Source organism: Urtica dioica, chromosome 1 (genome assembly GCF_054948205.1).
Source record: "Urtica dioica subsp. dioica isolate 48M chromosome 1, U.dioica_male_clone48M_v1_H2, whole genome shotgun sequence".
Lineage (NCBI taxonomy): Eukaryota > Viridiplantae > Streptophyta > Magnoliopsida > Rosales > Urticaceae > Urtica > Urtica dioica.
In genome coordinates, this window is record NC_142756.1 from 4838682 (window position 1) to 4866093 (window position 27412).

At 34.3% G+C, this 27412-nt stretch overlaps 5 protein-coding genes across 7 annotated transcripts; 2 read left to right on the forward strand and 3 right to left on the reverse strand.

Moving 5' to 3' along the window:
- Positions 1-2055: 2055 nt before the first annotated feature.
- Positions 2056-4050, reverse strand: LOC149406636 (uncharacterized). 2 transcript variants are annotated; one of them, XM_089607891.1, is made up of 4 exons: positions 3973-4050; positions 3214-3419; positions 3042-3105; positions 2056-2851 (listed from the first exon to the last, which is right to left on the reverse strand). In XM_089607891.1, exons 2-4 carry the CDS (start codon positions 3384-3386, stop codon positions 2552-2554), a joined length of 537 nt encoding a protein of 178 aa, XP_089464017.1. In that variant the 5' UTR covers positions 3387-3419; positions 3973-4050; the 3' UTR covers positions 2056-2551. The 2 variants fall into 2 exon arrangements, with proteins under 2 accessions (XP_089464017.1, XP_089464014.1); XM_089607888.1 differs by having other exon boundaries at positions 3042-3108.
- A 7977-nt stretch (positions 4051-12027) lies between these two features.
- On the forward strand, positions 12028-15775 carry LOC149406637 (alpha/beta-Hydrolases superfamily protein). 2 transcript variants are annotated; one of them, XM_089607904.1, is made up of 8 exons: positions 12028-12366; positions 12945-12974; positions 13222-13348; positions 13469-13615; positions 13720-13850; positions 13946-14083; positions 14169-14267; positions 15241-15775. In XM_089607904.1, exons 1-8 carry the CDS (start codon positions 12226-12228, stop codon positions 15466-15468), a joined length of 1041 nt encoding a protein of 346 aa, XP_089464030.1. In that variant the 5' UTR covers positions 12028-12225; the 3' UTR covers positions 15469-15775. The 2 variants fall into 2 exon arrangements, with proteins under 2 accessions (XP_089464030.1, XP_089464023.1); XM_089607897.1 differs by lacking the exon at positions 12945-12974 and having other exon boundaries at positions 12092-12366.
- A 2186-nt stretch (positions 15776-17961) lies between these two features.
- On the forward strand, positions 17962-20340 carry ABA4 (abscisic acid (aba)-deficient 4). The gene is made up of 6 exons (XM_089607938.1): positions 17962-18248; positions 18744-18972; positions 19158-19258; positions 19503-19631; positions 19717-19805; positions 20069-20340. The coding sequence occupies exons 1-6, from the start codon at positions 18204-18206 to the stop codon at positions 20217-20219; spliced, it is 744 nt and encodes a 247-aa protein (XP_089464064.1). The 5' UTR covers positions 17962-18203; the 3' UTR covers positions 20220-20340.
- Positions 20341-20364: 24 nt separating this feature from the next.
- On the reverse strand, positions 20365-22457 carry LOC149406639 (uncharacterized). The gene is made up of 4 exons (XM_089607925.1): positions 22106-22457; positions 21394-21667; positions 20726-20925; positions 20365-20647 (listed from the first exon to the last, which is right to left on the reverse strand). The coding sequence occupies exons 1-4, from the start codon at positions 22366-22368 to the stop codon at positions 20365-20367; spliced, it is 1020 nt and encodes a 339-aa protein (XP_089464051.1). The 5' UTR covers positions 22369-22457.
- Positions 22458-22877: 420 nt separating this feature from the next.
- LOC149406640 (zinc transporter) lies at positions 22878-26908 on the reverse strand. The gene is made up of 11 exons (XM_089607914.1): positions 26684-26908; positions 25950-26142; positions 25771-25856; positions 25306-25390; positions 24864-24942; positions 24591-24721; positions 24352-24438; positions 24099-24211; positions 23885-24015; positions 23650-23763; positions 22878-23249 (listed from the first exon to the last, which is right to left on the reverse strand). The coding sequence occupies exons 1-10, from the start codon at positions 26734-26736 to the stop codon at positions 23651-23653; spliced, it is 1071 nt and encodes a 356-aa protein (XP_089464040.1). The 5' UTR covers positions 26737-26908; the 3' UTR covers positions 22878-23249; position 23650.
- Positions 26909-27412: the final 504 nt, after the last annotated feature.

Below are 27412 nucleotides of genomic sequence, written 5' to 3' on the forward strand. Positions count from 1 at the left end.
CATTTGGTTTGTTTTGATTTCTTTTGATTTGTTTTTGTTCTGTTTTATTTCATTTTATTTCTTTTCTTTGTCTAAATTATGACTTATAACCCGAAGTCAGTTAAAATTAACGTCTTTGTTGTAACATCGTCAAAAATTGACGCTAAAATGGGGTTGGGGATCAACGGCATGAGGAAAACTAAACATGAAGGACTTTCACCGTAAAAAAAAAATAGAGACTAACTTAGCTGTTTCTTGAAACTTTAGGGACTTTTGCCGCTATTTTCTCTATAAATATATATATAGGTTTTCTAATTTTTCCCTTGTCTAACCTCTATATTTTTCGGTCTCTTTTCCCTTAAGAGAGTTTTCTTCTAGATCTAATAGGGCCCTTTTGTTCTTTTGTTTGCCTAATTCCGTAGTTGGGAGTATCTGCTTTTGTTATGCATATAATCCTAAGGAACTCATATTTATTTTTGTCATTATTTAATTAACATAAGTATTTATTTATATAGGTATTTACTATCTAAGTATATAAGTACAGTTAGTTTAGTCACTCTTTTATCTAACTATTTGTTATTTAGACACTACTAGATATTATAATTTGGTTAATAATATAATAATATAAAATTGTATTTTTTTTGTGAAATTTGGTGTTATGGTGGAAGTAGAAAAAAAAATGACTGCTAATTTTTTTGACTAAAATGGTATAATTTCAACACTAAATTTAGTGTTATGATTGAAGATGCTTTTAATAATAGACTCGAATAATGTTGTGATAGTAGATAAAAGTGAATTATTTACATTCTTGGTATTAGAGAAAAAAAAAATAGGAAAGGGAAGAAAGACAATTAAATAAAAGTTACTCGGTCGTCAATTTAACTACTTGTCACTTAACCACTTTTCAACAAATTATTGATAGAGCACTGCTATTCGTCCCGATTCACGAGTTCGAACGATCCACTTAGGGATTGACAAATGTACAATTTTAAACGGTGTTTATCACTTTGTGGGAAATGATCGTGAGTCGTAACTCGTGCCTAAAATCATTTCCGTTCTTGATATAAAGATAAAAAAAAAAATTATATATATATATATATAGGAAAGAAGAGAGATAATCAAGTAAAAGTTATTCACTCGTCACTTTAACCACTTGTCCTAAAAGGTTAGTTGACTTAAAATTTTTGTTTTTTCTGATAAAAGAAAAAGAAAGGATTTTAGCCTATAAAAGAGCCGGGAAGTATTTTGTAAGGAAGAGATTTCCGATTTGGGAGAGTACGAGAGGAAAGTTCGATTTTTCATTATATTCTTTTTTGTTCATATTCCAATCAATACAAGAATTATCTTGGAGCGTATCATATAATCACTTGCTTTGTGACTGAAACGGTTATCTTTGTAAGTTCGTAGCCAAGTCTGGATGTTTACTTGACTAGTCTTTGTACGTTCGTATCATATTAGCCTTACTCATTTCCAGATGGACCTCGAGTCCCTTTGTTCAGACTCCTTTGGCAAATGTCCCGCGAGCTGTTTCCAATCAGTCAGCTTGGGTTATTTTAACACTGTAATCTAAATAATTAATTAATTAATTATAAAAAAAAAAAATCAACCTTTACTCATAGATTATTGTCATAAATATGCAGATATTTTGTAGATTGTAGAAAAGATCTGCATAGCGACTAACGACCTCTCAGAGGTTAGGTTACCATGTATCCAAGTGGGTTCGTCACCAATTAGCGTGTGTGAACTGTGAACCGTGAATCTGAATTGAAATGTATTAAATCAATACAAAGTATCTGTTAAAAGATAAATTAAAATTTATGCCAAGTATATCCTTTTGTTGTTTTTTTAAGAAAAAGTCACACAAGTTCAACGAACAAAATAAGGACGCGTTAATCGATAAGACCACGCTTGTCATGATCCTCCACCGAATTTAAAACAAACGAAGACTGGATCCATCTTTGAATTAGGTTAGAATATAAGGCAATTGGTTGAACTAAAAAAAAACAATAAAATACAGAGCTGATATGCAAGTTTTGCGGGGCATTTTTAACTCCGAAAACCTCATGAGGACTGAGATTATTAAAAACAGAAATGAAAACTGAATCATTAAATTGGATTTTATACAGAATTGGGAATGTCAATACATGAATAACAAGGAGACCCTCCTAGTAATAGTAGTAACAGTCCTAAAAGCCGAAACATTACAAGGTTTTTCTTCTTCTTTATACAAATTTCATGTGAAGAGAGACCAACTCTTCAAGTACTAAAACAAACTTTATTTTACAAAACATGAGCAATGCTCTTTTCAACACATTCAAACTCTCTCTCTCTCTCTCAAAGACACTCTACTTACAAACATATTAGCAGTGAGATAATCACCCAACAAAACATTATGATATATACAGTAACAGATCTCAAATTTATCTCACCAAAAATATTCAAAATTTCCTCTCTGGTTATTTCAACTCGGGCGGCTATATTTGTGGGCTGCGGCGGCGGAGATGGTTGTGGTGGTGGTGGTGGTGGCATTCAACGCTCCTTCTATATACAACTTAAAATTGCTGGAGTTTTTTCAGGCCATGGCAGAGATGCTCGAGTTCTGGCGATCCCTGTTGAGACAATCAAATCCCTCTACTCTAACTGTCGCGGGTTTGGGCCCGAACGTCATTCTAGCGCAACCGCCTTTGCGTGCGGAAGAAGACGGGGAAGATAAACCCGAGCCCGGTGGCGGAAACGGAATCGCAGGAAAAGGAGCGACCACGTCTCCGAATCGGGCGTCTTGGACTAAAGGGTTAGCAGCCCTGCTCGGAGGAGACCCACTAAAAAACGGGGGTGACGAGGCAACTTCGTTCATGTGATTCTCATTATTCCCCTGAAGAAACAAAAAAGATTCGGGTCAACAAAGAAATCTACGTAAAATATTTCCATCAACGGAAGAGTATTAAGGAAAGACCTTATAGTTATGGTAACAAAACCCAAACCTAATCTAATTCCAAAAAGGAATCCCAAATAGATTATACGTTCACGCATTAAGACCAACGAGAAAAAAATTTATTTTTTACCTTCATGAGAATCATGTCGAGAATATCCGACCTGGCGTTTGAATCACTGGCCTCAGAGTGTTGGCTGCTAACAAAAACCGAAAAGCCAAACAAGGTGTTAGAAATTAGAATACAAATTCTACGAAATTTAAGCATCGGTGAACATAGATAAGGAAAAAGGAGGAATTATTACTTCATCTGAAATCTCAAGGGCCTTGTGGAATTGTTGGCTGTGATTCCGACTCGGCGAGGCCTAGGACAAACTACAGGATCCTTCGGATCTGATATGAAAGCCGAGCCAGAAGCAGAGCTTCTCATCTCTTCACGGGCCAGGAAGGCGTTCTGCTGAAGAATGAAGTGATTCATCTTTCTATACAAACAGTTTCCGCAGAAGAACACCTACACGTGAAAATAAAAATATATCAGAGGATTAGAGTAAGGTTTTTGGCCAGCTAATTTTGCAGATCCAATAAAAATAAAAATAAAACGAGCCAAACCTACAATTCTCTTGTTTGATGATATGATTAAACGCAGATCGAATTCTAACAGTGGAAAAAACTGCCTAACAATAACCTTCGAACCCGATTATCGCTATAAAATGAATAAATCAAAGCCGATCTAAGGGAGACTTGCGATTTTAGACTTATCCTAGACTAAAAACTTTTGCAAGAGCCTAGATCGTCCTAAGAGAAAGAGCGATCTGGACAGTCTCTCGTCGAATCTAATCAGGATTCAATGGATCGGAAAAATTAAAATATTAAAATTCTCAGCGATAGCGAGATTTTAAAATGATTGAACTAGACAATAATTTGCCGAAATTCACCAACGAATCGGAGAGTACACGACACAGACAATCAGAAATAGAAAGATGAGACTCTGAGCGTGATCGATCTTTAGGATTGCTAGGGTTTGTACTTGAAGATTGAAATGAAAGATAGAGAGATAGGTATACCTTGAAGAGAATTGTCCGAGGAGAGAGAAAGCAAAAGCAACAATGCCACAAGGAAGAGGAAAATGGGGGTGAGACTTGGTCCCCATTTATAGCGGGTTCACATAGCCAATGGTCAACGAACCGAACTATTTCGAAACGGCGACGTTTTAAAATAAATTAATCAAAATAGGTTTAATTTATCCTATTGTCTTATAGTTTGAACAATTTAGTTACGGAAGGTTCCTCAAAAGATATGTACTGGGTTTATGGGAAGATTTATTTCTTTTATATATTTGCTGGTGTATCAGATAATTATAATGAGATTCTAAAAATAAATTGAATAGTTTTTTTTTTTTTGTTAATCTATCTTTTTTTGAAGATACTCTAGATTCTTTACTATACCGCGAGTGCAGCATTGAATTTTCACTAATTGCACGCACATTTTTTTTTGCGATTATACAAAATAAAATATAAATATAGATTCACCATTAATCTTAACAATGGGCTAGTAAATTTTGTTGATTTCCAATAAACTAATGAGGTGCATGAATTTGTGCCCACTGGAAACTACACCACTTCATTTTAGCTAACGGTTCATTTTTTTATTATTATAAAAAGTACTATTGCGTACATGACACCGATCAACGCGTTAAAATCTATGTTTTCTCATTTCTATAAACATCACAATTTTGTTTGAAATTCAATAAAATGATATTGGATTTTAATTGATTTTGTTTTAAAATAATTGACTTATTTTCATAAGTGTATACGCAAGTTTTTATGACTATTTTCTACGCTTTATTATATGATGTTGATATATGAGCTAGTTTTGTTCTTGACTACAACTTTTGATATTCGAAATGCTTTGCTCGCATTCATTGCTCGATGTGTTTGTGTTTTGCACGATAGATAATTTTTCCATGCTTGGTCGAATTTAGTTTATATTTTGATTTCATTTTGCACTTCTAAATTTGTTAAGTATTTTTTTATACTCATGTTGCGTATTGTATTAACGTATATTTATTCTTAATAACACAAAGAGTATCTATATTAATGTATATATGTTTATATCATAGCGAGTATCTGTATTCACTCGTTATTTTACCATAACTCGTGTGCGGTCATAATGCTTAGCCTTGGATCGAGCATGACGGATCCTAACACTCCACAACTGGCTTATCGGTTGGAAGATATTTTTGTATGGTTAGTGAACCTTGCGGTAATACCAGTACCGGGTGAGGTTAGGAAGGAAATATTCCTTCCGACACATGGCGAAAATGGCAGGCTTTTATCGGAAGGCGTGGCCGGCATTTCTGCCGTTGGACAATGTGTGTAATGCAGTCATATTGGATGAGTGTGTAACTTCAGTCGTTGATGTTTTTTTTATTAAATTTCAACCGTTAGATCATCAAAGGTTATGATTTGGACAGCTGGAAAAATTTGTCCGTTATTTTACATCTGACCCTCCGAATTTACACAATTCCTTAAATTTTAACCCACTTTTTATTCATCCTATAAATACATCTGAATTCTAACCATTTTAATAACAACTCAATCTCTCAAACTCTCAAAATCTCTCAAATTCTCCACAAATATATTATCTAAGTTTGTTTTGTAATATATTTTTATACTTTAGTTAAAAAAATTAGTATATACTTAAGTTTTTATTCTACTTAATTTTATATACTTAAGTTACTACTTTTAATTTTGTTCAGATAATTAATTTTATAAAATATTTATCATATATTTAAGTTAGTACTCTAAATTTTTTGATATAATTAATTTTATAAAATATTTATCATACACTTAATTTAGTATTCTAAATTTTTTTATATACGTTTATATAATTTTCATATCATAATATTGTTGTATTGGTTTTACTTTTTTCTAATAAATAAGTTATTAATAAATATGAAATTCAATTTACATATTTATACTTTTTTTAAAAAATTTAACAGTTTAGTCCCTTTCATTTTCTAATTTTTTTTATTTTTTTAATTCCTTATTGGAAGTTAGTGGAAATATGGATTTTCATTAAGCTTAACGGAATGGATTTTCATTAAGCTTAACGGAAATTTCATTTCCAATAAGCATTTGAAGACACCAAAATGCATAATGAAAATACTATTTCTAATAAGAAATAGTAAGTGATTTATTGGAAATGAAAATTCAATTTCCTTCCGGTTGAGGCAACACTCTCTAGTGGTAATAAAGAAAACGAGCATTAAGACTTATGAGCAAATTATAATTAATTTAGAAGTCAGATCCAAGGTTACAAACTAGCTTACTATCGGAAGTTAGATAAAAATAAATATATAGTTATGCTATTTTGATAGGTTTAAGTTTAACTTAACTCGTGTTTATTATATTTTGAGTATGAATTTTTTCTATTAAAAGTTTTGATAAATGAGGATATATATGTTCCTAAAAAATGAGGATATATTCTTACCGGTATGACAAAATCAACATTATATGTATTTAATACATTTGGGGTAAAAAAAAATTAATTTTGCAAATCTTGTCATTAATATTTGTTAATTCTTGCCCTTAGATATTTAATTATTATTGTTCTATTATTATTATTATATTTTTTTGCTCTGATATTGTTTCTCTTATTCAATGTAATCATGACCTTGTTGATATTCACATGTGGCGTGGTCAAACTAACCAGGGCGTGGTCAAAATATTCAATCACAGCTACACTAATTTTTTTTTAATTAAGCTACACTAAGTCACTAACTACGAAAACATTTAAATATTAGCAATACATACGTAATATAATTAACACAAAAAAATGGCCAATTGGAAATTGATCACGAGCGCCATTAGCGCGGGGGACCGCGCACAGAAGGTGGGTCCCGCGTCTGACGCGGTTGTCTATCATCACTCTGATCCAGCCGTTGTTATCATGACACGTGTCAGTTGTCGACTGGAATCTCTCTGGCATTACTCGACAGTAAAGTGAGGCACGTGGTCCACGCTTATGGACCGACGTGATGCCACGCTGGCTGGCTGTGGAGCAAAATCTATTCTCCGATTCTCAGGTGTCTACTCAATTTTTCAAAACATTACCTATTAGTATTACCTTTACCAACTCTCTTTATATCTTAAACACGCATTCTAAAAAAAAAAATATGTTTCGTCTATCTTAATTAATTAAGCACACATTCTGCTGAGTTGGTTTTTTTTTGTCGTTTTCTTTATGCAGAGAAACGAAGAAGGGAAGACAAAAGTATATATATGAAATTGAGATTGGAAATCATTCCCACGAATAACGCATCTGTATCCATTTGTTTTTTCAAATACTAAAAATTGCATGATTCTTGAGCTAATTGACGAGCCCTTCCATACTTAGGACGAGACAAAGATCCTATACGTTTTATGGCCACTTGGCATCGATGTCATCATGTCTATTCTCATGAGTCTTGTCGTTAGCCGGGGCTCACTATTTTGGGAACCTACATAGTGGAATCAAGCTATCGCTTTCTCTCGGAGTACTCAGACGCCGTTACGCTTTCATCATTGTCTTTCCCGACCTTTTAGAAGAACTCGTGGGGTTTGTTGATGCTCCCAAAGCTCAAGATCTTCATGTGGAGACTGGTTCACAATAGCCTCTAGACTTTTGAGACAACGTTCGCCAACGAGTTCCTTACTCCCAATCTTGCCCTGAGAGTGGTTCCTACGAAAATCATGCTCACATTTTCTTCCTTTGCTGCAGGTGCAAAAAATGTAGCATTCCTCTATCCTCGGAGACCGTATTCGGGTCTCAGCACCTTGATTGGGGACTTCGTTTGAAAACTTGACCACCGCTTTCTTGAGAGGAATACATGTACTTATCGGCCATTTACTTATGATCTACGGAAAAGATTATAATGTTCTCGTTTATTGCGGCAACAACTAACCGGTCCACCTCATCCCGGAGGCTGTCGGAACTTGGCTTCATAAATTCCATGTTGCTAACCTACAACTATTCCATAATTGCCTACTCAAGATGAATGTCGAGAACAGATTTTGGAGGCGTCGTGAAGGATTACAACGGGGTCTTATCATGACTTTTTGCAGTCGTCTCGCAAACAAATATGGTCCCGTTAGTAGAGGAGTCTCTCACCTTTCAAGATTTGCAAAACGGTCAATATTTTTTTAAATCGATTCTCTCCCTAGTCAAGGTGATCACATCACGCAACACGCCCCTTCATATTGAAGCGACCATTACTAATACAAATAATTGGCTACGTAGCCATCTTAAACACTAGCAATTTGGTTTTAACCAATCTTTCGTTAATTTCTCGTAAATAGCCATCTTGCTTACGTGGCATCTTATTAATTGAATTAGTTTTACACATTTGCCCTTATTTATTACGCCCGCTATTTTTAATTAGGCAGTTTTTTTTTTATTTTGAATCAAATATTGATACCGATTAGTGAAGTTTTCAAATTTGAAATTTGAATTTTCCAACAGATTTTGAAAGTTTCCAACGCATTTTTATTGTTTATTTGTTTTCTAATTTCGGTAAATAACATTAAATTACAATTTGAGAATATTTTTTATTCATTGGAAATTTGTTATTTATTTTGACTATATCTTTTTTTTTTATCCAATTTTACATTCAAAATTTATTATTTCTTAACGTGTATTTTAATTATAGGTCCAAATTTCTTTTCTCAATCAATTGTTTCAGTAAATAACTCATATTTACATCTTGTTAACATAAAGAAATCTATTTCTTAAATGTAAATAACTCTCTTATTTACATGACGACCAAACAACAATACTCTTATTTACATGATAAATGAATCAATTTACATTACTCTTATTTACGTGATAAATGAATCATATTCTTTTCCGTAAACAAACAAACAAACAAATAATTGCTTCTAACAAATATTAATATTAATCGCTTCTCAAACAAATCGAACTAAATCCGCCTTCCTCAGCACCGACACACGATGCCCCGGACCTCGGCGCTGGTGGCCCGACTTTCGGTGCTCGGCGAGAACCCAAGACCGGCGTTAAATCCCGATCGTCCTTCGCTCCGACTTCGGTGCTCAGCTCCGACTTTGGTGCTCGACGAGAATCCATGACCGGCGTCAGATCCCGATCCTCCTTCGCTCCGACTTCGGTGCTCATCGAGAACCCATGGCCTGCGTCAGATCCCGATCCTCCTTCGCTCCGACTTCGGTGCTCGGCGAGAACCCAGGATCGACGTCAGATCTCGATCCTCCTTCGCTCAGACTTCGGTTCTCGGCGAGAACCCAGGACCGGACGATCTGTGGAATTAAACCCTCCATCTGTGGAATTAATTATTCCTTTCCTGCGAATCACATAATTGAGCAGTAATTTTTTTCACAAGAGAATAACAAATTACGAACCTGAATACGACATTAATTCTTACAGCGGTGAAGCTTCGAGGAATAAAAATAGCCATCGGAGAAGATAGGATTGAGACGGAAAATCCGCTCGGTCGCCGTTGCTGGAGAATATTGAGACGACGGAGTCTTGTTGATTGTGGAGCCCATTTTATGGAGTTCAAGCGATTTCAATTCTTTACGTTGGAGAGATAATGAGAGAGGGGTTATATATATATTTATGGAGTTTTAAATGCTCCCTTGATTCGTGCGAGTTAGTTATGGTCGAATATTTTTTTTTCCATTTAAATTAATAGGCTGAAAATAATGGGCGGGAATTTGGTTGGAGTTATTTAAGGTCATTCAGTCTTTTAACATGCTGTAAATAGATTGCTGTGACTATTGACATAAAATTAACAGAATGTTGGCTAAAAACAAAACCCTTATAACCGTGTGGCTATATACCTATATAACCCTTACTAATATTCGTCTTTTGCTTTCACAAGCAACCATTACACGCTCCCGGGCTACAAAAATGCGTGTTCCTTATAGGAGCATGATTTATCCTCTTTCAGCTTAATGTCCATGTATTAAATCATGTAATTATGCCAATAATGCCGCTTCTAAAAAAAATTATAAAAATATTACACGAACTAATTATCGCGAAACGTTGGAATTACAAATTATGTAACAGTTCTTAGTCTTTAGAAAATAGTTAGACTGATGAAGTGTTGTAACATTTTTTTTCTCTCATTTTAACCTTATACATTTTTCATTTTTTTGATAATATAAAATCCCAGGTTTACTATGGGAAGTCTTTAGTTTAATTTCGAAATTAGTTCCTACTTCCTTGCTTATAGCAAATAGATTTGATTAAATAATATTACAATAGCGATTTAGTTTTTTCAAAAATTTTAAAACTAGCAGTGCTCATATTGTTCACACGTTATTCTTCTTTGAGCAAATATTTTGAATTTCCAGTTTTTTGAAATGTCTAAGGAATCAAAGATGTTAGTGTATTTTTCACATTTAAGATTAGCCTTTTTGTAATTACAAAAATGTTGTCCGTCTTATAAATGGTTATAAGGTATTTTTTTATAGGTATTGACCTCGATCCTTAATGGGTAATAGTCAACTTAAACATTTGATATTGCTAAATAGTCAATGTTTGGTAAATCTTAGGTATATAATCATTTTCATGTATTTACAGACGTAAATCTTAGATAAATAATCACCTCCATATATTAGATCATTTCATTATTTACGGTTATTTACTTAAGATTTATCAAACGTTAGTTATTTAGCAATGTCAAACGTTTAAATAGACTATTTTCTTAATTTTATGTTTTAAAATAGTACATTTAAAAAAATTTGACTATTTAATAGAGTTTAGATTTTGTGTATCTAAGTTTATTTCAACATATACGAACTTTTTATATGTTAATAGTTGTTAGTATCCGTGTATATATTTTACAGTATATATGAATCATGCTTGTTTGGTGAACTAATTGAAATTTGAATAAACGATTTTGAAATCATTTTTATTAAAACAAGAATATTTACATAAGTATACACACTTAGAAAATTACATTTAGATAAAGAGGGATTTAATATGGTTCCATACTTTTCCGTGATTGGCGAATTTTTTGTCCATTTTTTTTAATCGAATGTAATTTAGTTAGTCTTTTTAAGTTGAAATTTTTCTTATTTCAAAAAATATCTTTTTTTAAAAAAATTAATTTGAGTTAGTGGTTAATATTGTAAAATAAGCGTGTTCATGAAAACCATCAAACCGAACAACCCGATCATCCAAACAAAACCAAACTTTTTTTTAAACCGCCCCAATAAAACCCGATGAAATTTGGGTTGCAACCAACACAAACCGCAATTGTTTCGGGTTGGTTTGATTTTTTATAGTCGTGAGATTGAGTTGAAGATTTATAATTTTATATGTACTATTGTTAAAAAAATTATCATTTTTTAAATAATATTATAATTAAATAAAAGATACTCAGTATTATACTTTATTATTTGCAAATACATGAAGATTTGATAATTAAAAATATGCGTAATTTTATTTTAATATATAAACTTTCTAAAGATAAGTAAAATTTTGATTTTATTTGATATAACGTATGAGATATTATATACGTATATTATTTTTGTTCGAGTTATAAAGTCATTTGTCGAGAATTATAATCCGAAAAAATCAACTCAAACTAACCCGATTATTTTTGTGTTGGTTTAGTTTGATTTTACTTTTCAATCAGGTTGGTTTGAGTTTTAAATTAAAAAATTAATTGTAGCAGTTCGAGTTGATAACACATGAAAAAGCTGACTAACCCAACCCGATTATACCCCTATTATTGTAAAATGGGGATTTTACCAAAGCTAAGTTTTTTTGGAATAATGCTATTGTTCCCATAATTTCAATATCACAAAAGGGAAATTTAGATGCTTTATTTTAATATTTTGTTTAAAATGATTCCGTGCGTCGAAAATTCATATTCCATTTATTTCTGATAGGTTAATTTTCTCAATATAAAATATAATATCAAAATCAAGCAAGGAGATTACCCTTTTACTCTTCCACATGATGAGATGGGCCAATAGGCCCACATATGTATTTTTTTTGTTTTGCTTGAAAATATACCAATAATTAATTCATTAATTATTTATATATAATTAATATTATATAGAGCCGTATATATATATTCCCACATGGCGTTGAAATCCGCGAAGCTCTACTGTAACGCCCTTTTTGATGGCGCGTCACCAATCATACGCTTTCATTTTCTGCTTGATTTGTCAATAGTGGACCAAAACAATATAAAAAAGCATAATCCACATCTTCGTCGATTTGGGTCCGGTGGATTCAAGCCCAAGTTCGGATTCCAGAGGACAACGCCAACGAAGAAGAAGGAAACAATGGCGGTGAAGAGATTCCCCGGCGTCGACAGCGAAACGCAGAAGCTTCTCGATGCTGACATGGACGAAGCGCCCGCAAGAAGACTCGCACGCGAGGCTTTCAAAGATATTCAGCTCAATATCGACCATATCTTGTTCAAGGTTTTTTTTTTTTTTTTTTAATTCCTTAATCCCTCTCTTTTTTTTTTTTTCATTTGAATGAATTTGTTTGATTCGGACCATATCTTCTCATGCTATGTTTGATGCTCAATATGTTACTTTTCACAGAACTTACCTTCACATATAACTGCTATTGCTATTGGTTTAATGATAATCTGTTTTTCATGTCTTTAAACATGAAAAGATCAAAAGCTGCTTTCTTTATGCTGTCCTTTTTTTTTTGTGTGTAGATTTTATATTGTGAAATCAGTGCGTGTGTGTGGTTCCAATCACAAAATTCGTTGAAGTCAATTTAGTTTTTCATGTATGGTTTTCGACTGATCTGTTAAGCCTTTTGTTTTTTTCGATGTGGGATCAATCATTAACACGCTACTTAAAATTATGGCTCTTTGATCGTCTTGAATCGGATCATTATTCTCGGATCCGAAGCTCGCTGCAGTTGTTAGATTTTGATGCCATATTTGGTCAAAATCAATGGAAAATAAAATGAGTAACACATGATACTAATATAAGTCCCTTTTTATTTGAAGTACTTAATATGTGTTGTTATTCTATTGCAGTCACCGATCGATGGACTGAAAATGAAGGAGGTGGGGACCGATTCTTATTGGTAACGGATTTGCATATTAGATCCTTTTGTTGTGTTTAGGAATGACTAATGAGTTATTGCCACCAAAAGTTAGCAAGCAAAAAAAAAAAAAAAAAAAAAAGAAGAAAAATTACATTGCTCCTTTCGGTTATAATTTCACAGATTTACTTCTGTAGATATAATATTTGTTTCCCTAATACTCGTAAACTACTCTGTAAGAGATGACACCATTTGAAACGTGTTTCCAGTCATACGAAAAGAACTCTAGGGGACTCGAGATTTTCTCTAAGAGTTGGCTTCCGAAGAATTCTAGCCCGAAAGCAATAATCTGCTATTGCCATGGTTATGGAGACACTTGCACTTTTTTCTTTGAAGGCATGTAACTTGAATTGAAGACTAGTAAAGTTTTATGGGTCATTATTTTTTCCCCTTTTTGTTGTATACCATGCCAAGGAAATAATATACAGTTCATTTTTGTTGTGTGACAACATTCAGGACTTGCGAGGAAGTTGGCCTCCCATGGATACGGAGTTTTCGCAATGGATTATCCTGGATTTGGTCTCTCTGAGGGTCTTCATGGCTATATCCCGAGCCTCAACCAGCTTGTGGACGATGTTATCGAGCATTACGCGAAAGTTAAAGGTGATAATATATACATATGTCTTATCTATGTATACTCTAAAAACTATGAAATTATTCGATATATGTTTATTTTTTTTTATTTTTTGCGTGTATGAATGTGGCAGAAAACCCCGAGTTCAGATCTCTTCCGAGCTTCCTCTTTGGAGAATCATTGGGCGGAGCCGTAGCTCTGAAGATTCACCTAAAGCAGCCAAATGCGTGGAGCGGAGCGTTTCTTGTTGCGCCTATGTGCAAAGTACACATCTAAACCGAAGAAGCTCGTATTGGAAAGTGAAGTACGTTGATATGATTCCAAAAGCTTTTCGAGTAACACGAGTGAGTGTTTCGTAGATTGCAGATAATATGGTTCCGCCGTTACTTCTGAGGCAGGCCTTGATTGCTCTGGCTAAGATTTTTCCGAAAATGAAGTTGGTTCCACTACAAGATTTGGCCGTGGCTGCCTTTAGAGAGTTGAGAAAGAGAGAAATGGTAATGTTTTTTTATTAACCTTGTTATTAAATATTATTTATCCTTTTGAGTTGACAAATAAAAACTTCATTTTTTGATACAACAGACGGCATACAACGTCATTGCTTACAAGGATAAACCACGATTACGGACTGCAGTAGAAATGCTAAACACCACACAAGAAATAGAACGCCGTTTGGAAGAAGTATGTCAACCATTCTTTCTTTTCTTTTCTTTTTTTTCTTTTCTTTTTTCTCCGTTTCATTGTATTTGTGAATCTCTATCATTTGCTCTGTGTGGAGGATCATGGGGTTCCGTCTCAAAATTTATTGACAGTGAGAAAAGTAGCACATGGCCTTTCAATTCCATATTAAGATCTCATTTACTTTCAATGTGGGATTCCTAATTCAAGATCGTGACTCTTTTCGTTCACTCATCTCGGACCGAATCCCAAGGACTGGACTTGATATGTGTTTGGACTTTCTTGAGCTCTAATAACATGTGCAGTATCACAGGTTCAATGTAAAAAACTAAGGCCAGGAATTTGATCAAATAGTACTAACTTTGAAGTTTTTTGCCAAAACAAATATATTTTTTTTTTAATCTATTACCAAAATTGTCACTAATTACTAGACTTCGTGACAAGTTTAATAATAGATGTAATAGGGAAAAAAAAAATTAGTTGAAGGATTCGAAGGCTTTAGCTCAATTCGCTTGGTTTCTTGGCCTTGTTGTTCCCCTAGTCTAAATGGGGAAACAAAGGTTTGGCGTTTCCTGCTCGAAACTAACTCTCTTTGGTACTCGGCGATCAAAGCCATTCACGGCATTGGAGAGAACAGGATAGATTCGAATCTTACGTTCGACTTACCGCCTTGGACGTCAGTCAATTGGGATAAGTTCACCTTTGGATCCTATAACGATCTGGAATGGCCGTTTTTCGAGGCAATTCGGAAAAGCCCCTCAAAGGTTTCAGCTATTAAAATTTGTGTCCAACTCCCTATAAATCCTTGCTCGTTCCCGTTCACTTTTAACGTGGGAAAAAAACTGAAAGCAGATTAATATTTTCAGTTTCCCGAGTCTTTGCTGTCTCGAAATTCGAAAGTGAGTCATAGATTTTGTATTTTTATGGTTCGGTTGTGTCGTCTCATGTTTGATTTTTGTTTCTGGTATCAATGCAGGTCTCACTGCCGTTATTGATACTGCACGGCGAGGCTGACATTGTGACCGACCCGTCTGTGAGCAAGGCCTTGTATGAGAAAGCTAGCAGCTCGGACAAGACGCTGAACCTTTACAAGGACGCGTTTCACTCGCTTCTCGAGGGCGAGCCCGATGAGATGATACTCCGAGTTTTTAATGACATCGTTTCGTGGCTCGACCGGCATTCTTCGAACAGTACGTCCACCTGATTTTTTGTCATCTTGTCCGTGGATATGTGCTTGTTTCTGCTTGCATATATCTAAGCAACAATGATTCTATACAAAGCTTGATTGCTGGTGAATTCTGTTCTGTTCAGTTTTTGGGTTAATTTTTTTTTTATTGTTTTCCTTTTACCCAATAAGAAAAAATATCAGGGTTTTTGGGTGGTTTGGAACCTCAATTTACCAGGTCAATAAGATATCTCATATTTCGGCTTCCTGTACAGGCAAATATTGAAAAAAAAAATTTATTTTATTTTATTTTATTTTTTAAATAAAAAGATTATCTATGTTCTCATTGCCAAATTGAAAATGTGAAAAATGAGTCACATCAAAATATGAAGCAGGTTTGCAATTATCAGATACTTGATGGACCAAAAACCTGAAACCATAATATATAAATATATATATATAAAAGAGAGGAGGGTCTCTTTTTGAATTCTAAACACGAGTAATGTTCATTCGTACCGATTTATTTATTTTTTTATAAAAAAGTAAAAATATTTTAAAAAACTTTAAATACATTTTTTCAAACTTAAATATTTTTGGACATATCTCTATATATTTTTTCTTTCAGATTAAAATATATTAATTATTTCGCAATAACGCGCAATGCATATATTACTTCTATATATATAACACAGAAGTAGGTTTACTATTCATCTAGAAATAATTCATTATTTAATGTAAAATTACAAATTTGTTATTTAGATTTTAAGATAATTACATATATACCATCGGAAAAATTAAACCTATCTATTAAGAATTAGAATGTAATTATTGAATTTGTCTAAATCTTTCTAGAATATCTTTTGCTGAACCACATACTTTATAATTTAGATATTTTTGAAACTTTTTTTAAATTTTTTGTTGTGTGTTTTTAAGCTCCTTACTTACATCTAAATTTTTTTTGTATTTTAAATTCTTATTTATGTCTAAATTTTCTCGTGTAAGGCGGGGGCATAATTTTTTATATATACTCAAAATAAACATATGTTTATCATGTATAATTACGTGGCTGTGTCAATTATTGTCCAAAAAGCTTTAAGCTGCATTATTTAATATTCCGCCGCCACTATCAACACGCCACGTGTACGACTTTGAGGTCAATGTTTGACCAAATAATCAAACACCTGGCTGGCACTGAGTGAAGTTAATAATGGGAAAAGTTGTATCAGATAAAGATAAAGAAAGAACATTATGCTTGCCAACTTGCCAAGTGAAACTTAGATTCAGAAGAAAAAGGAATAACGAAAACTTTATTGATGATAAAGACTAAAGAGAATGCACACAAGTGCCTTTTATTGCAGTAATGAAGATTTCAGTTATTCGGTGCATATGACTCTAGATATAACCTCAGTATCTTCATGAAATATACGTCTGTCATAAAATCTTTAAACAATTTCCAAACTCGTTTCAAGATTTTATGACGATATCATGACTAAATTTCTGTTTTATGAGGATATTTTTTGGAAATCTGAAAAAAAAAACTAGAGAAAAAGAGCATTAAAATTCAGAAAAAAGGTAATGAACGAAGAAAAATTTATCTCTCCTCAAAAGTGAGAAAGTAGTTAACAAAAGTGCTAAAAAACTATAATGGTAATATTTTTGGAATAAACATGAGCTTGGTTTATTGAGGTTCATTTCCGAAAATTTTTGTTTGAGAAAATATACTAATTCATTTACAGTTGCAATTTACTTAAATTTTGGTGTTTTTATATTTGAGAAAATCGACCCACTCTAGGTTTTGTTGCTGGCTCTACGGAAAAAAATGAACGTTTCAAACAAAATGGAAGATTATTTTATACATTTTATTAATTTATTTATTTTTTTACAACAAATCAAATGGAAGATAGTAATAGGGAATAATGGTCTATTGGAGTTATGAATATTAGTATTGGAGTTTTAAACGCAAAATATATCAGCCAAACGCACTACATTGTGAAAATTGCACGCATCACCAAACATGAGCAAATCACAATTCGGTGCTTTGCTCCGCTGTACCCATTGGATTCCTAAATAAAGAGACTTCCATTTTGACTCTTAATCTCAGTATAATAATAGTCAATTAGTAAGTAGAGAGAAGTGTTTCATTTCATCACGGAAAGAAACAAACAAGAGAAATTACCAATTTGTCAATAATTTCGTAACATTTACATCTATATCAATAATGTTGACGTTTATTTTTTCTTTTCACTGTGAGATGTCAACATTATTATATCAACAATGTTGACATCTCGGTGGTATTTTAGACCAAATTAATATTTTGGTGGAAAGTGAAAAAATATTATAAAAATAGTGACAAATGAGACAATTTCTCAACAAACAAATATTATATTCCTCTAATAGTGGCGCAGAGAAGATGGTTCATATAATATGTCTCTTTTTATCTACCTGTTTTTGGCTGACCAGTTGTCTTTTCTCTCTCACTCTCTCTCTCTCTCTCTTGAGTGGGCTTCTTCTTATCATCCAATTACCCTTTATCTCTCTCTCTCTCTCTCTCTCTCCATGTACGCGTGTCAATGACATTGTGTGGCAGCGAGGTTTCACTCTGAGTGGCGAAACTGTTTGGTTTCAAGGGACGGACTTTATTTAATCGCCGAATGAAGCAAATACCTTTGAGTTCGAGAGTGTTACTATTATTATTATTATTATTATTATTATTATGATTATTATTAATAGTGGGTTTCTTCGTTTTGCCTACTCCAACTAAAAACAAAACAAATATGGCATTCTCATCTTGCTCTTCCCATTCCCTCATCTCTCCCAAGGTACGCTTTCTTGTTTCTCCAACACCTTTTTCGTTTCGGTATTTTTCAGTTATGTTTCTCATTTATTTGTCCGTTTAATTGGGGGAAAAAAAGGCATATTTGGCAACGTTTGTAGGACCTTGCGTTTTGACATTTATAATTTGCAATATAAAGTTGAGAAACAAACAGCATTATGAGGTTGACAATATAATTTACTGCTGTGAATCTTACTCTGAAAAATTTACAGGAAAAAAAAAACTAATTTATTACTATAGTTCAGGTTGGTGATCGAGGGAGATTTCTACTTGTGGAACTGATTAAACTGAAATTTTTCTAACTTACAATCTTAATTTATGTTCAACTAGTGTTGATTCAAATAAAAAAGTGAAGGTGAAACCTTTTCTCAGAAAAGAAAAAAAAAAACGAAAAATCTCTGAAGTCAAACATTTGAATTTTGTGCGCTCAAACTATTTGATAAGCTCCTTATTCTCTCATCTGTAATGTTGTGTCCCATAGTTTGACATTTTTGGGAAGCGTATAAGACCATGGAATCATGGAAGAACAGATCAAAGACTCATTCTTTCGCATCGAAGTAGTGGTGCCGAGATTTTCGGCCAGCAAGTTTTGACACAGAAAACTAACTCACATGGAAGCTGGAGTTTTATGGGAGGATCAAGAGTTATAGTTACACCAAAACTTGAGCGACTCGTTAAGCATCGAACGAGCTCCAAAGTTTCCGCTTCATGTGATCTTTTCTTCCACTTTCTTTGATGCTTTATAATCGTTGGTTTAAACTTTAAAACACATTAGTATCTTGTCATCCTGGCCAAATCTCTGGTCCCAAATGCATGCTAAAAGGGTTTAGAGCTGTGCGTATCTAAGCGAAACGCCAAGAACGATTAATTTATATTGTCTTTTTTTCATTTTCAGGGATTGCAAACACTCAAATAGCTAATAGTGTTTTTGGCTTGGGAACCGTAGCTGTTCTCCCATTTTATGCTCTCATGGTCATAGCTCCGAAATCTGAACTGGTAAGCATATTTATAGCTAGGCTTTTTAACCAACGACAAATATCTAATCTGTCTAGATTTTCACTCCTTTTGATTGCTTGAATATGTTTGAGTCGACCATATCACAGAGAGATTTGAATCCTCGGTAAACAGAAGTCTGAGTTGCTATTTTTTTTTTTTTTTTTTTGCAAACGTTAAATAACGTTATCCAATCATGTATGTATTTACGAAGATGGGACTTCGGATTTTGTTTCATTAATTGCAGACTAGGAAGTCTATGCAAAGCAGTCTTCCATATGCGGTGCTTGGTGTTCTCTACGCCTATCTTCTGTACCTGTCTTGGACACCCGAAACAATTAAAATGATTTTCGCCAGCAAATACTTGTTGCCTGAGGTGTGTGCTTTTTTTACACCCGAAAAAAAGAGCAATTAATAAACTCTTTCGCATCAAACGATTTCCTCTTTTTTTCCTGTTACAGCTTCAAAGCATAGCCAAGATGTTCTCGAGTGAGATGACACTCGCTTCTGCGTGGATTCACTTGCTGGTCATCGATCTATTTGCTGCAAGGTAAAAATATTCCAACGTTACGTATCTTGTTCAAATCTTACCTAGCAAAAGGCCATTAGCTTTAGCTCATTTTTCTATTTTCTTGGCAATTTCCTCCTTCAACTTGAATTTTTTAGATGTGTTAATCAGCTGATAGGTAATCAAAACAAAAGCTTAAAAAGAAAATTAATTTTCGAAAATGATTGCTTCTTTACCAATTTTCAAGAAATTGTTGATGAACTCGAATACGATTTGTTGTGACATGTTATTTGTGACTTGCTCAGGCAGGTTTTTCACGACGGACAAGAGAACCAAATAGAGACGAGGCACTCGGTATCTCTCTGCCTCCTCTTTTGCCCAATCGGAGTTCTTTCTCACTTCGTTACCAAAGCACTCACCAGAACCGGCGCCGGAAGTTTCGAACACATAGAGTGATAGCCCATGTTGAACCAGGAAACGAAAGATGGCTATGTAAAATCGTTCAAACGGATTATTTTTATTTCATGTCACACTTGGACTCCATTCATTAATTCCGAATTCGCGTGACTTTATTATTTCTTCACGAAGGAATTTACAGTTCTTAACTGTGACTGATATACAAGACCTCTTCTTTCAATTCTACGCCGAATTTCGCGTCGACCCTCTCCTTCGCAGTAGCAATGAGGTCTCGCATGTCCCGAGAGCTCGCTCCCCCGCAATTTACGAAGAAATTGGCGTGGACTTTTGATATCATCGCTCCACCGACTCTGAAACCCTTCAATCCGGCGTTTTCGATCAACTCTCCGGCCGCGACTCCCGAATCCGACGGGTTCCTAAAAACCGACCCCGCGCTCTTTTCGTTAGTCGGCTGAGAAGCTCTTCTTCTGTTCAGAAACAAAACCGACTCACTGCTAAGATTTTAGTGTCTGAATATAACTCTGGTGGATTTTCTAATTGCATACCTCTCTAGGTATTCTTGCAACCTCGACTTTGAATTTCCCGAGCTCTTCAGCCTAAATGTGACGGCAACAATGGCTGCCAAGTCTGGCATGGATTGGAACGGAGAGTGTCGGTATCTGAAATTGAGATCGGGTCTTTTGAGTCTTTGCAACTTTCCATCTGTGGTCACGAATTCGACACTTTCAATGACCTCAGAAGTTTCCTGAAATTATGGAAGGGAATAAGTTACACGTACATAATTCAAAACTTAAATCGGTAGAAATTATAAAAGAGAATCCAAGTTTGTAATTCCAATAGTTGGACCTCACACACACACGCACAAACAATCAAAAGCATCCTAACTAATAAAATCGAATTGAAAGCTTTCTAAAAAAAAAAAAAAAAAAAAAAAAAAACCAAATAAAAAAAAAGTAGTTAGAATACTTGTCCAATTAAAAAGGAGTGGATTTTCTCTATTAATTAAAATACTAGTCCAACTTCATATCTAAATATTATTTGATGGATTGAAATTGATTACCCAAACATGGCTAATGAATTTGACATTGGCAAAATTCTCAAGGTACTTCTATTGTTTTGTAAGCTGATTTCAAGATTGTTGGGCAAATCAAGTTATAGCTTAGTATCATGTAATAAACTATATATATAAATTTTAATGGTAGTAAAGCATTACCTGGCGATTTGCACCGGCGTTCATGAACACGGCTCCACCAACAGTCCCGGGAATTCCTCCGGCGAATTCGAGCCCCGTAAATCCTTCCTTTGAGCATCGCACTCCTAAGCTATTGAACCTGAATCCGCTTCCGACTTTATACACACCCGCTTCGATATTCTCCACAAACTCGATCCGGTTCAGAATTACGCAGCCATCGAAACCCAAATCGTCAAACAGACAATTCGAGCCTTTCCCGATTATCATGAACCGCAGCGAATGCTCTTTGCAGTATCTACAAAAGCATTATAAACAAATTCATCAATGATTAACCAAATGTACTTCAACTTTGAGAAATTTCAATGTAATTCTGTGATATTTCACTCCCAGTTTGGTACTCTTGCTCTTGCCCTTGGAATAAAGTTGTTCCCATCGGAGCTAAGATAATGAATTTTCAAAGATTTACAAATCAAGTGCCTCAAAATTAAACTATCAATATCACAGGAATAAAAGGACTATAAATTAAATAAATCCTCAGGAAGCGACTTAGACATTAAAAAAAAAAAAAAAGGCTTTCTGAAACAAACCCATTTTCATGAAGCTTTGGATTGAATGTTGATCTCATTTCACACCAGTCAGTTTTTCCAAATGTAAGTGAAACCCAATTTCATTTCACAGAAAGAAAGCAAAATAAATATTAATAATAGTAAATAAAAGAGCCATAATAACAAACCTGATAGCAGAGACGAGCTGAGATTGGTCAAAAACCTGGGTGAAGTATTTACAAGGCCCTCCAATACCCCAAGTGCTCAGATCCTTCAAAAGCTTCTGTTCTCGAACCAGCTTCAAGTCGTCTTTAAAGCTGTTGGCTTCGCTGAAGCTAGAGTTGCTGTGTTTGCGCAGAAAAGCGTTGTTGTTTCCGCTTCTCGGTGACGACAATGGCGAGTTTAGACGAAGAAAAGAAGAGGAAAGTTCGCGAGAGAGAGGGATCGCCATGGTTAAAGCTAAAATTACTTAGTGGAGTGAGTTTTGGGTCTCGCGGTTAAACGGTCATGTCTGTCGGTTTTCATTTGACCTGAATCCTCATGTGTGCCAATAACAGCACGTGTTATATTACCATTGGCTGACGTAAACTACATGTAAAGATCGTTGATTAATTTAACGAATCTTCCACTCCATGTTCCACGTTGTTCTTATACAGCAAAGCATGAAAGACTTTGACTTTTTTTTTTTTTTTTTTTCATACACACTAGACACTACTAATTACCCCGTTAAAAAATTATATACATCTTTTCATTTTGACAAAAATACTTCTTAGAAAAGAACATAAAAATTTGTTTAGATTTTTTGACAAAGCATCGAATTATTTTTATTGGTGCGCTAGTAAACCTACGACTATTGTAGTAAAATTTTAAACCTTAAAACGAGAAATTCCATTAGAATGTGGTCGGTGAGCGATTCATTTGCATGGAAATTTGGGTTTTAAATACAGAATACTCGAGTCAATTAACGACTTTATTTGGGTTGAGAAAAACTGGCAACTACTATAAGAAATATTTGACAATACATTTCATCGGTCAATCTTATGAACAGAGATCAGTTCTTGAACGCTATCCGTTTCAGTATCCACTCGTAAAATTTCACTACATTTTTTCCCTCAAAAAAAAAAAAAAATCACTACATGTTAGTACAAGTAAATCAATCTTCATTTTCCAAAAGAAAAAAAAAGTGTATTCCTCTTAAGAAGGTGATATCTCTGCCTTGGAATAACAAGCAGCCCGTGATTTCCGAAATGTACAACAGCACTATTTCCCGCCAAACACTGTCTTGAAACATGAGTTAATCTGTATGTCCACAACTATTTGTGCGATGAATAACTGTCGAGGAAAAAAAAATTATTTATATACATAGATATTTCATGATCAAAAGAATGAAAAACTAAAAATCAATTAGAATATAGTCGCCTATACTTGATAGGGTAGTTTCAATATCTAAGCTCCTACAATTTCAACAAACCACTCTGAAATCAAACAACCGTCTATACTTTCACGTATCGCTCCCAAGCACGTCTACAAGCTTGGTCCTCATATAATTTGTGTTCTTGCATCATTTAGATACCTCAGACAAATCGTAATAATCTGTGAATTTTTTTACTATCTTATCATATTTCTAAAATTAAATGAGCTTTGTGAGTACTCATATTAGAGGGCCAAAAAAAAACAAGAGCCTGTTGTTGTATATAAATAAATGATACCCTGGATCATAGAGTAAACATACTTCAAGTTGGAAGCGGAGTTTTCTGAATTTGATCTTCCAACATGCTGTCAGAGAAATCAGGAATTTGAGAAGAATCTTTTCTACCCCGGTCCAAAGATGTTGCTTCATAGATCCCTATATATATAGTTCCAGAACGATGATAAGATGTCAGAAAATTCTTGATACTAAATGAGAACGCTTATGTGCAAATAATAGAAACTTAGCAATGATGATGGTAAAATGTTCTTGAACATACCGAAACCCAAAATTAAACAGCAAAATATAAATCCTGCGAGAGCGAAGTCCATTTTGTAAATGATCTCCATAACAATTATGCACCCTGCTGCTACCGATAGGTGTCTCGGGGAAGAAAAAACCACGTGTAATCTACAAAAGGCACGAGAACCATCAAACGAAAGAAAATTCAACTCTAACAAAAACATTAGCTAATTACAAGCTGTTTGAAATACCTTTCCTCCGCAATGCTATCAACATAGAATATCAATATGATCCCAAAAAGGATGGTGCTAAAAAACGGCCAAGCAGAGAATGGTAGTGCTTCAGAGATACTTGACGATGACCCCTGGGTGTTCCAAGTCCAATAGATAGCGTTGCAAATCAGAAAGCCAGGACAGTGAAATGCAGAACCAAACAACGATGATTCCACAGAAATGAGAATATGACAAATTGACAAAGAACTATGTTTAGTTCCTTTTAACTTACAAAGATTAGGTCCCACACAGCGACGGGAAACAGAAAACAAGTTGCAGAAACAATGGTGACTGCATTAAGTCTTCTTTTAAATTGATTCTGAAATCGATAACGGTATCAGAAGTAAACAAATGAAATTAAATTTAGTTCATCCTAATATGAAAATATTGACCCCCATCGTAGGTTAGGTCACACGTATATCTGTAAGGTATCAACGAAATCTCGAGATACCTGTGTATATCAATCAATACCTTGAGTGAGACACGACGTGAAATCACCCTTCTTAGAGCAGACAAAATCCCAGCACAGATTGGAATAATCATTTCTGAGAAATTCAATACTTCTTCTGTCTCAAACTCGGGATCAGGATTATCTTTAAATGGTAGATCGAAGTTAAGTTAACAATTATAGTATAAATTTTTTTCTTATATAAGCTATATATTGAGGGTGGAAGGGAAAGCAATGAATGAAAAAAATATGTAAACCCTCAAAATGAACAATACTTAAAATGTTAGAGAGGATATAAAACGGAGAGTATTTTGCCATTGCCCACCCTTGAGATAAGAAGTAGAAAGCTGCCATCATTGCAACAAGCCCACCAACCTTGTAAAAGTAACCAAATGAACAGAGTGAATTGAAGAAATATCTTATTATAACAAGCCCTTCAACATGTAGATCTAATGCTTCTATTCATCTTCTAAATTCTTCAGTGTATAAGAGTTGAAAAACTATTACGGTCTTGTGGGTTCATTCTAAGCGATCTGGTACATTATGGAAAATTTTACTATGATCACTGAACTGCAAAATGAAGATAGCAAACAACAAAAGAAAAACAGATAAAAACTGACATCAATTAAGAAAGACAAACAGTATATACACTCAAGACTAAGGTTTTCAGATGATCTGAAGCAAGTAGTCTAACGAATTTAAATCTGCGGGAGAACCAAGCATAATCGTGGAAGCTACCTTTTTCCAAATGTGGCCCTTCCTCCCATATAATACCGCCGATAAAACTCCCAGGACAGCACCGGAATACTCTGCCAGTATAGCTCTTTGTAGTACAAAAACAAAAATAATAAATAACTTACTAAATCGAGTCACAGAAAAGGAGAAAACCAGGAAAGAATGGGAAAAATTATTATCACTCTATATTTTCCCTCTGGTGAAAGTTACGGAATAAATTTGAGGGCTAGTTGGGAAATTCTTCAGATGGAGCTGAAAAAAATGAAACTACACGCAATTTTTTATTTATTTTAAAGTTCATAGAAATACCAACAGGTGATACTGTAGAGTACTAGTAAGGTTATGCTAACCCTGACTTGTGATTCAGCACTACTGTAATTAAATTGCTAGATGTATATGTGTGTAAGCATGCTAAAAAATAGTAAGTAACAGGTCATAGAAACACTCAAACTTAAAGTTAAAGCTAACCTGAGAGGCCCGCATGATTTAAGTCCTTTCCCCCACAAAATAAAGTACAAGGCCGTTATCCCACCATTGATTACAGACGGAACTACCTGAAGAACAATCAGAGTACAAGAATTAAGCATAAAAATTGAAATACTTTTTATCATTCATTTTTTTAAGTACAGTTAAGTAGATTACGAAACCTGCGCATTTGAGAGTGACCTTCCCTTCCAAGGCTTTTGCAAAACAAGGAATAGTATGGACGCAATGGCAAGACAAGTCCAAAGAAAAAGAACGACCGATGCGTTTGTCTGAGTCAAGTATTCGAAGAGAGAGTATATCGACCATATTCGCATGAAGTTACCAAAGAAATGGATGATCTGCAACGGTGTGTGCCTACATTATCATAGATAAGGCCAATCCACATAAAAACCTCAGCTCATGATATTTATACCCTAGCTTTCAGTATAATTATCGATGACAAAGAAACTTAATTGACTCCTTATTAGTTGTATTCAATAGGTTATCATTAACAAGCATGGATTTTAACTTCAGGCAACTTAAATAAAATCGAAAAAATTGGAATATTTCTAGACAATAAATCACCTAAAAAAAGAAAAGAAAAACAGTGTCTGAAATACGAAGCCGAACTAACTCTTTGAGTAAGCAAACTTCTATATCGCCATACAAAGTAGTTGATCCAATACATTACGATCTTAATTTGATTAGAGCAATTCAAACTGCTTTAGGAAGTTCTCCGAAATGAAAACGTGGAAATAACATTACAACTGATTTCCACTGCGTTTCTAGGGAACCAAGCACAACCTTAAACCATAATGCATTTTACAGAAAAGATATCAAATGAATTCCGAACAAATTAAAGGTTGAAAATAAATAAATGAGTTTGGATATGATTTTTGTTTTCTTCTGTTAATACCTGAATTGGTTAGAAGATCTTCGATCTTCAGGCGTTTGCCGTGGAGACATCATTTTCAAAATTCAGTCGAGCTTTTAACTAAAGTTGGAAGTTCATAACGGAGTTAGAGTCTGATTATTGAGCTTCGATTCTGCTGCGTCAGCGAAAATGGGGATTTCTTGGCAGCGAAGAAGATGAAGAATCACAGCGAGCTCTACAGGTTCTTCACGCTGACTCTTCCGAGTTCGTTTCAAGGGAACGGTTGAGCCTGTGATTTTGTAGCTATTGGGCCTTTTCAGCAGGGCCGGCCCGAACTCATCCGGACCCTAGTGGAATAAACATTTTTTTGGTCTTTCGATAACAATAAAAAATTAAACATAAAACAAAAAATATATAATCATTAAATAAAGGTGCTAACATGTTGATGACATAAAGTCGTGCAGAAAAAACAAAGTCGACATAAGTTATGGCTAATTCCTTTTATAGAAAAAATCAGAAAAAAAAAGAACACTGAAAAAAAATTAATAACATTAAATACATAAAAAAAAATTTGGGCCTTAGGCCTGGGCCTAACCCGCCTTAGCCCAAGGTCGGCCCTGCTTTTCAGGCCCGCTACTACACTAAACCTCAGAAAAGAAGTGTGGAAATTGCGTTTTTTTTTTTGTGTTTTATTGTGAAAATAATTTTTTTTTAAGTCATAAGCATTTAATTGTGTCGTGTTTACTGATATTTTTAAATTTTCTTTCACTG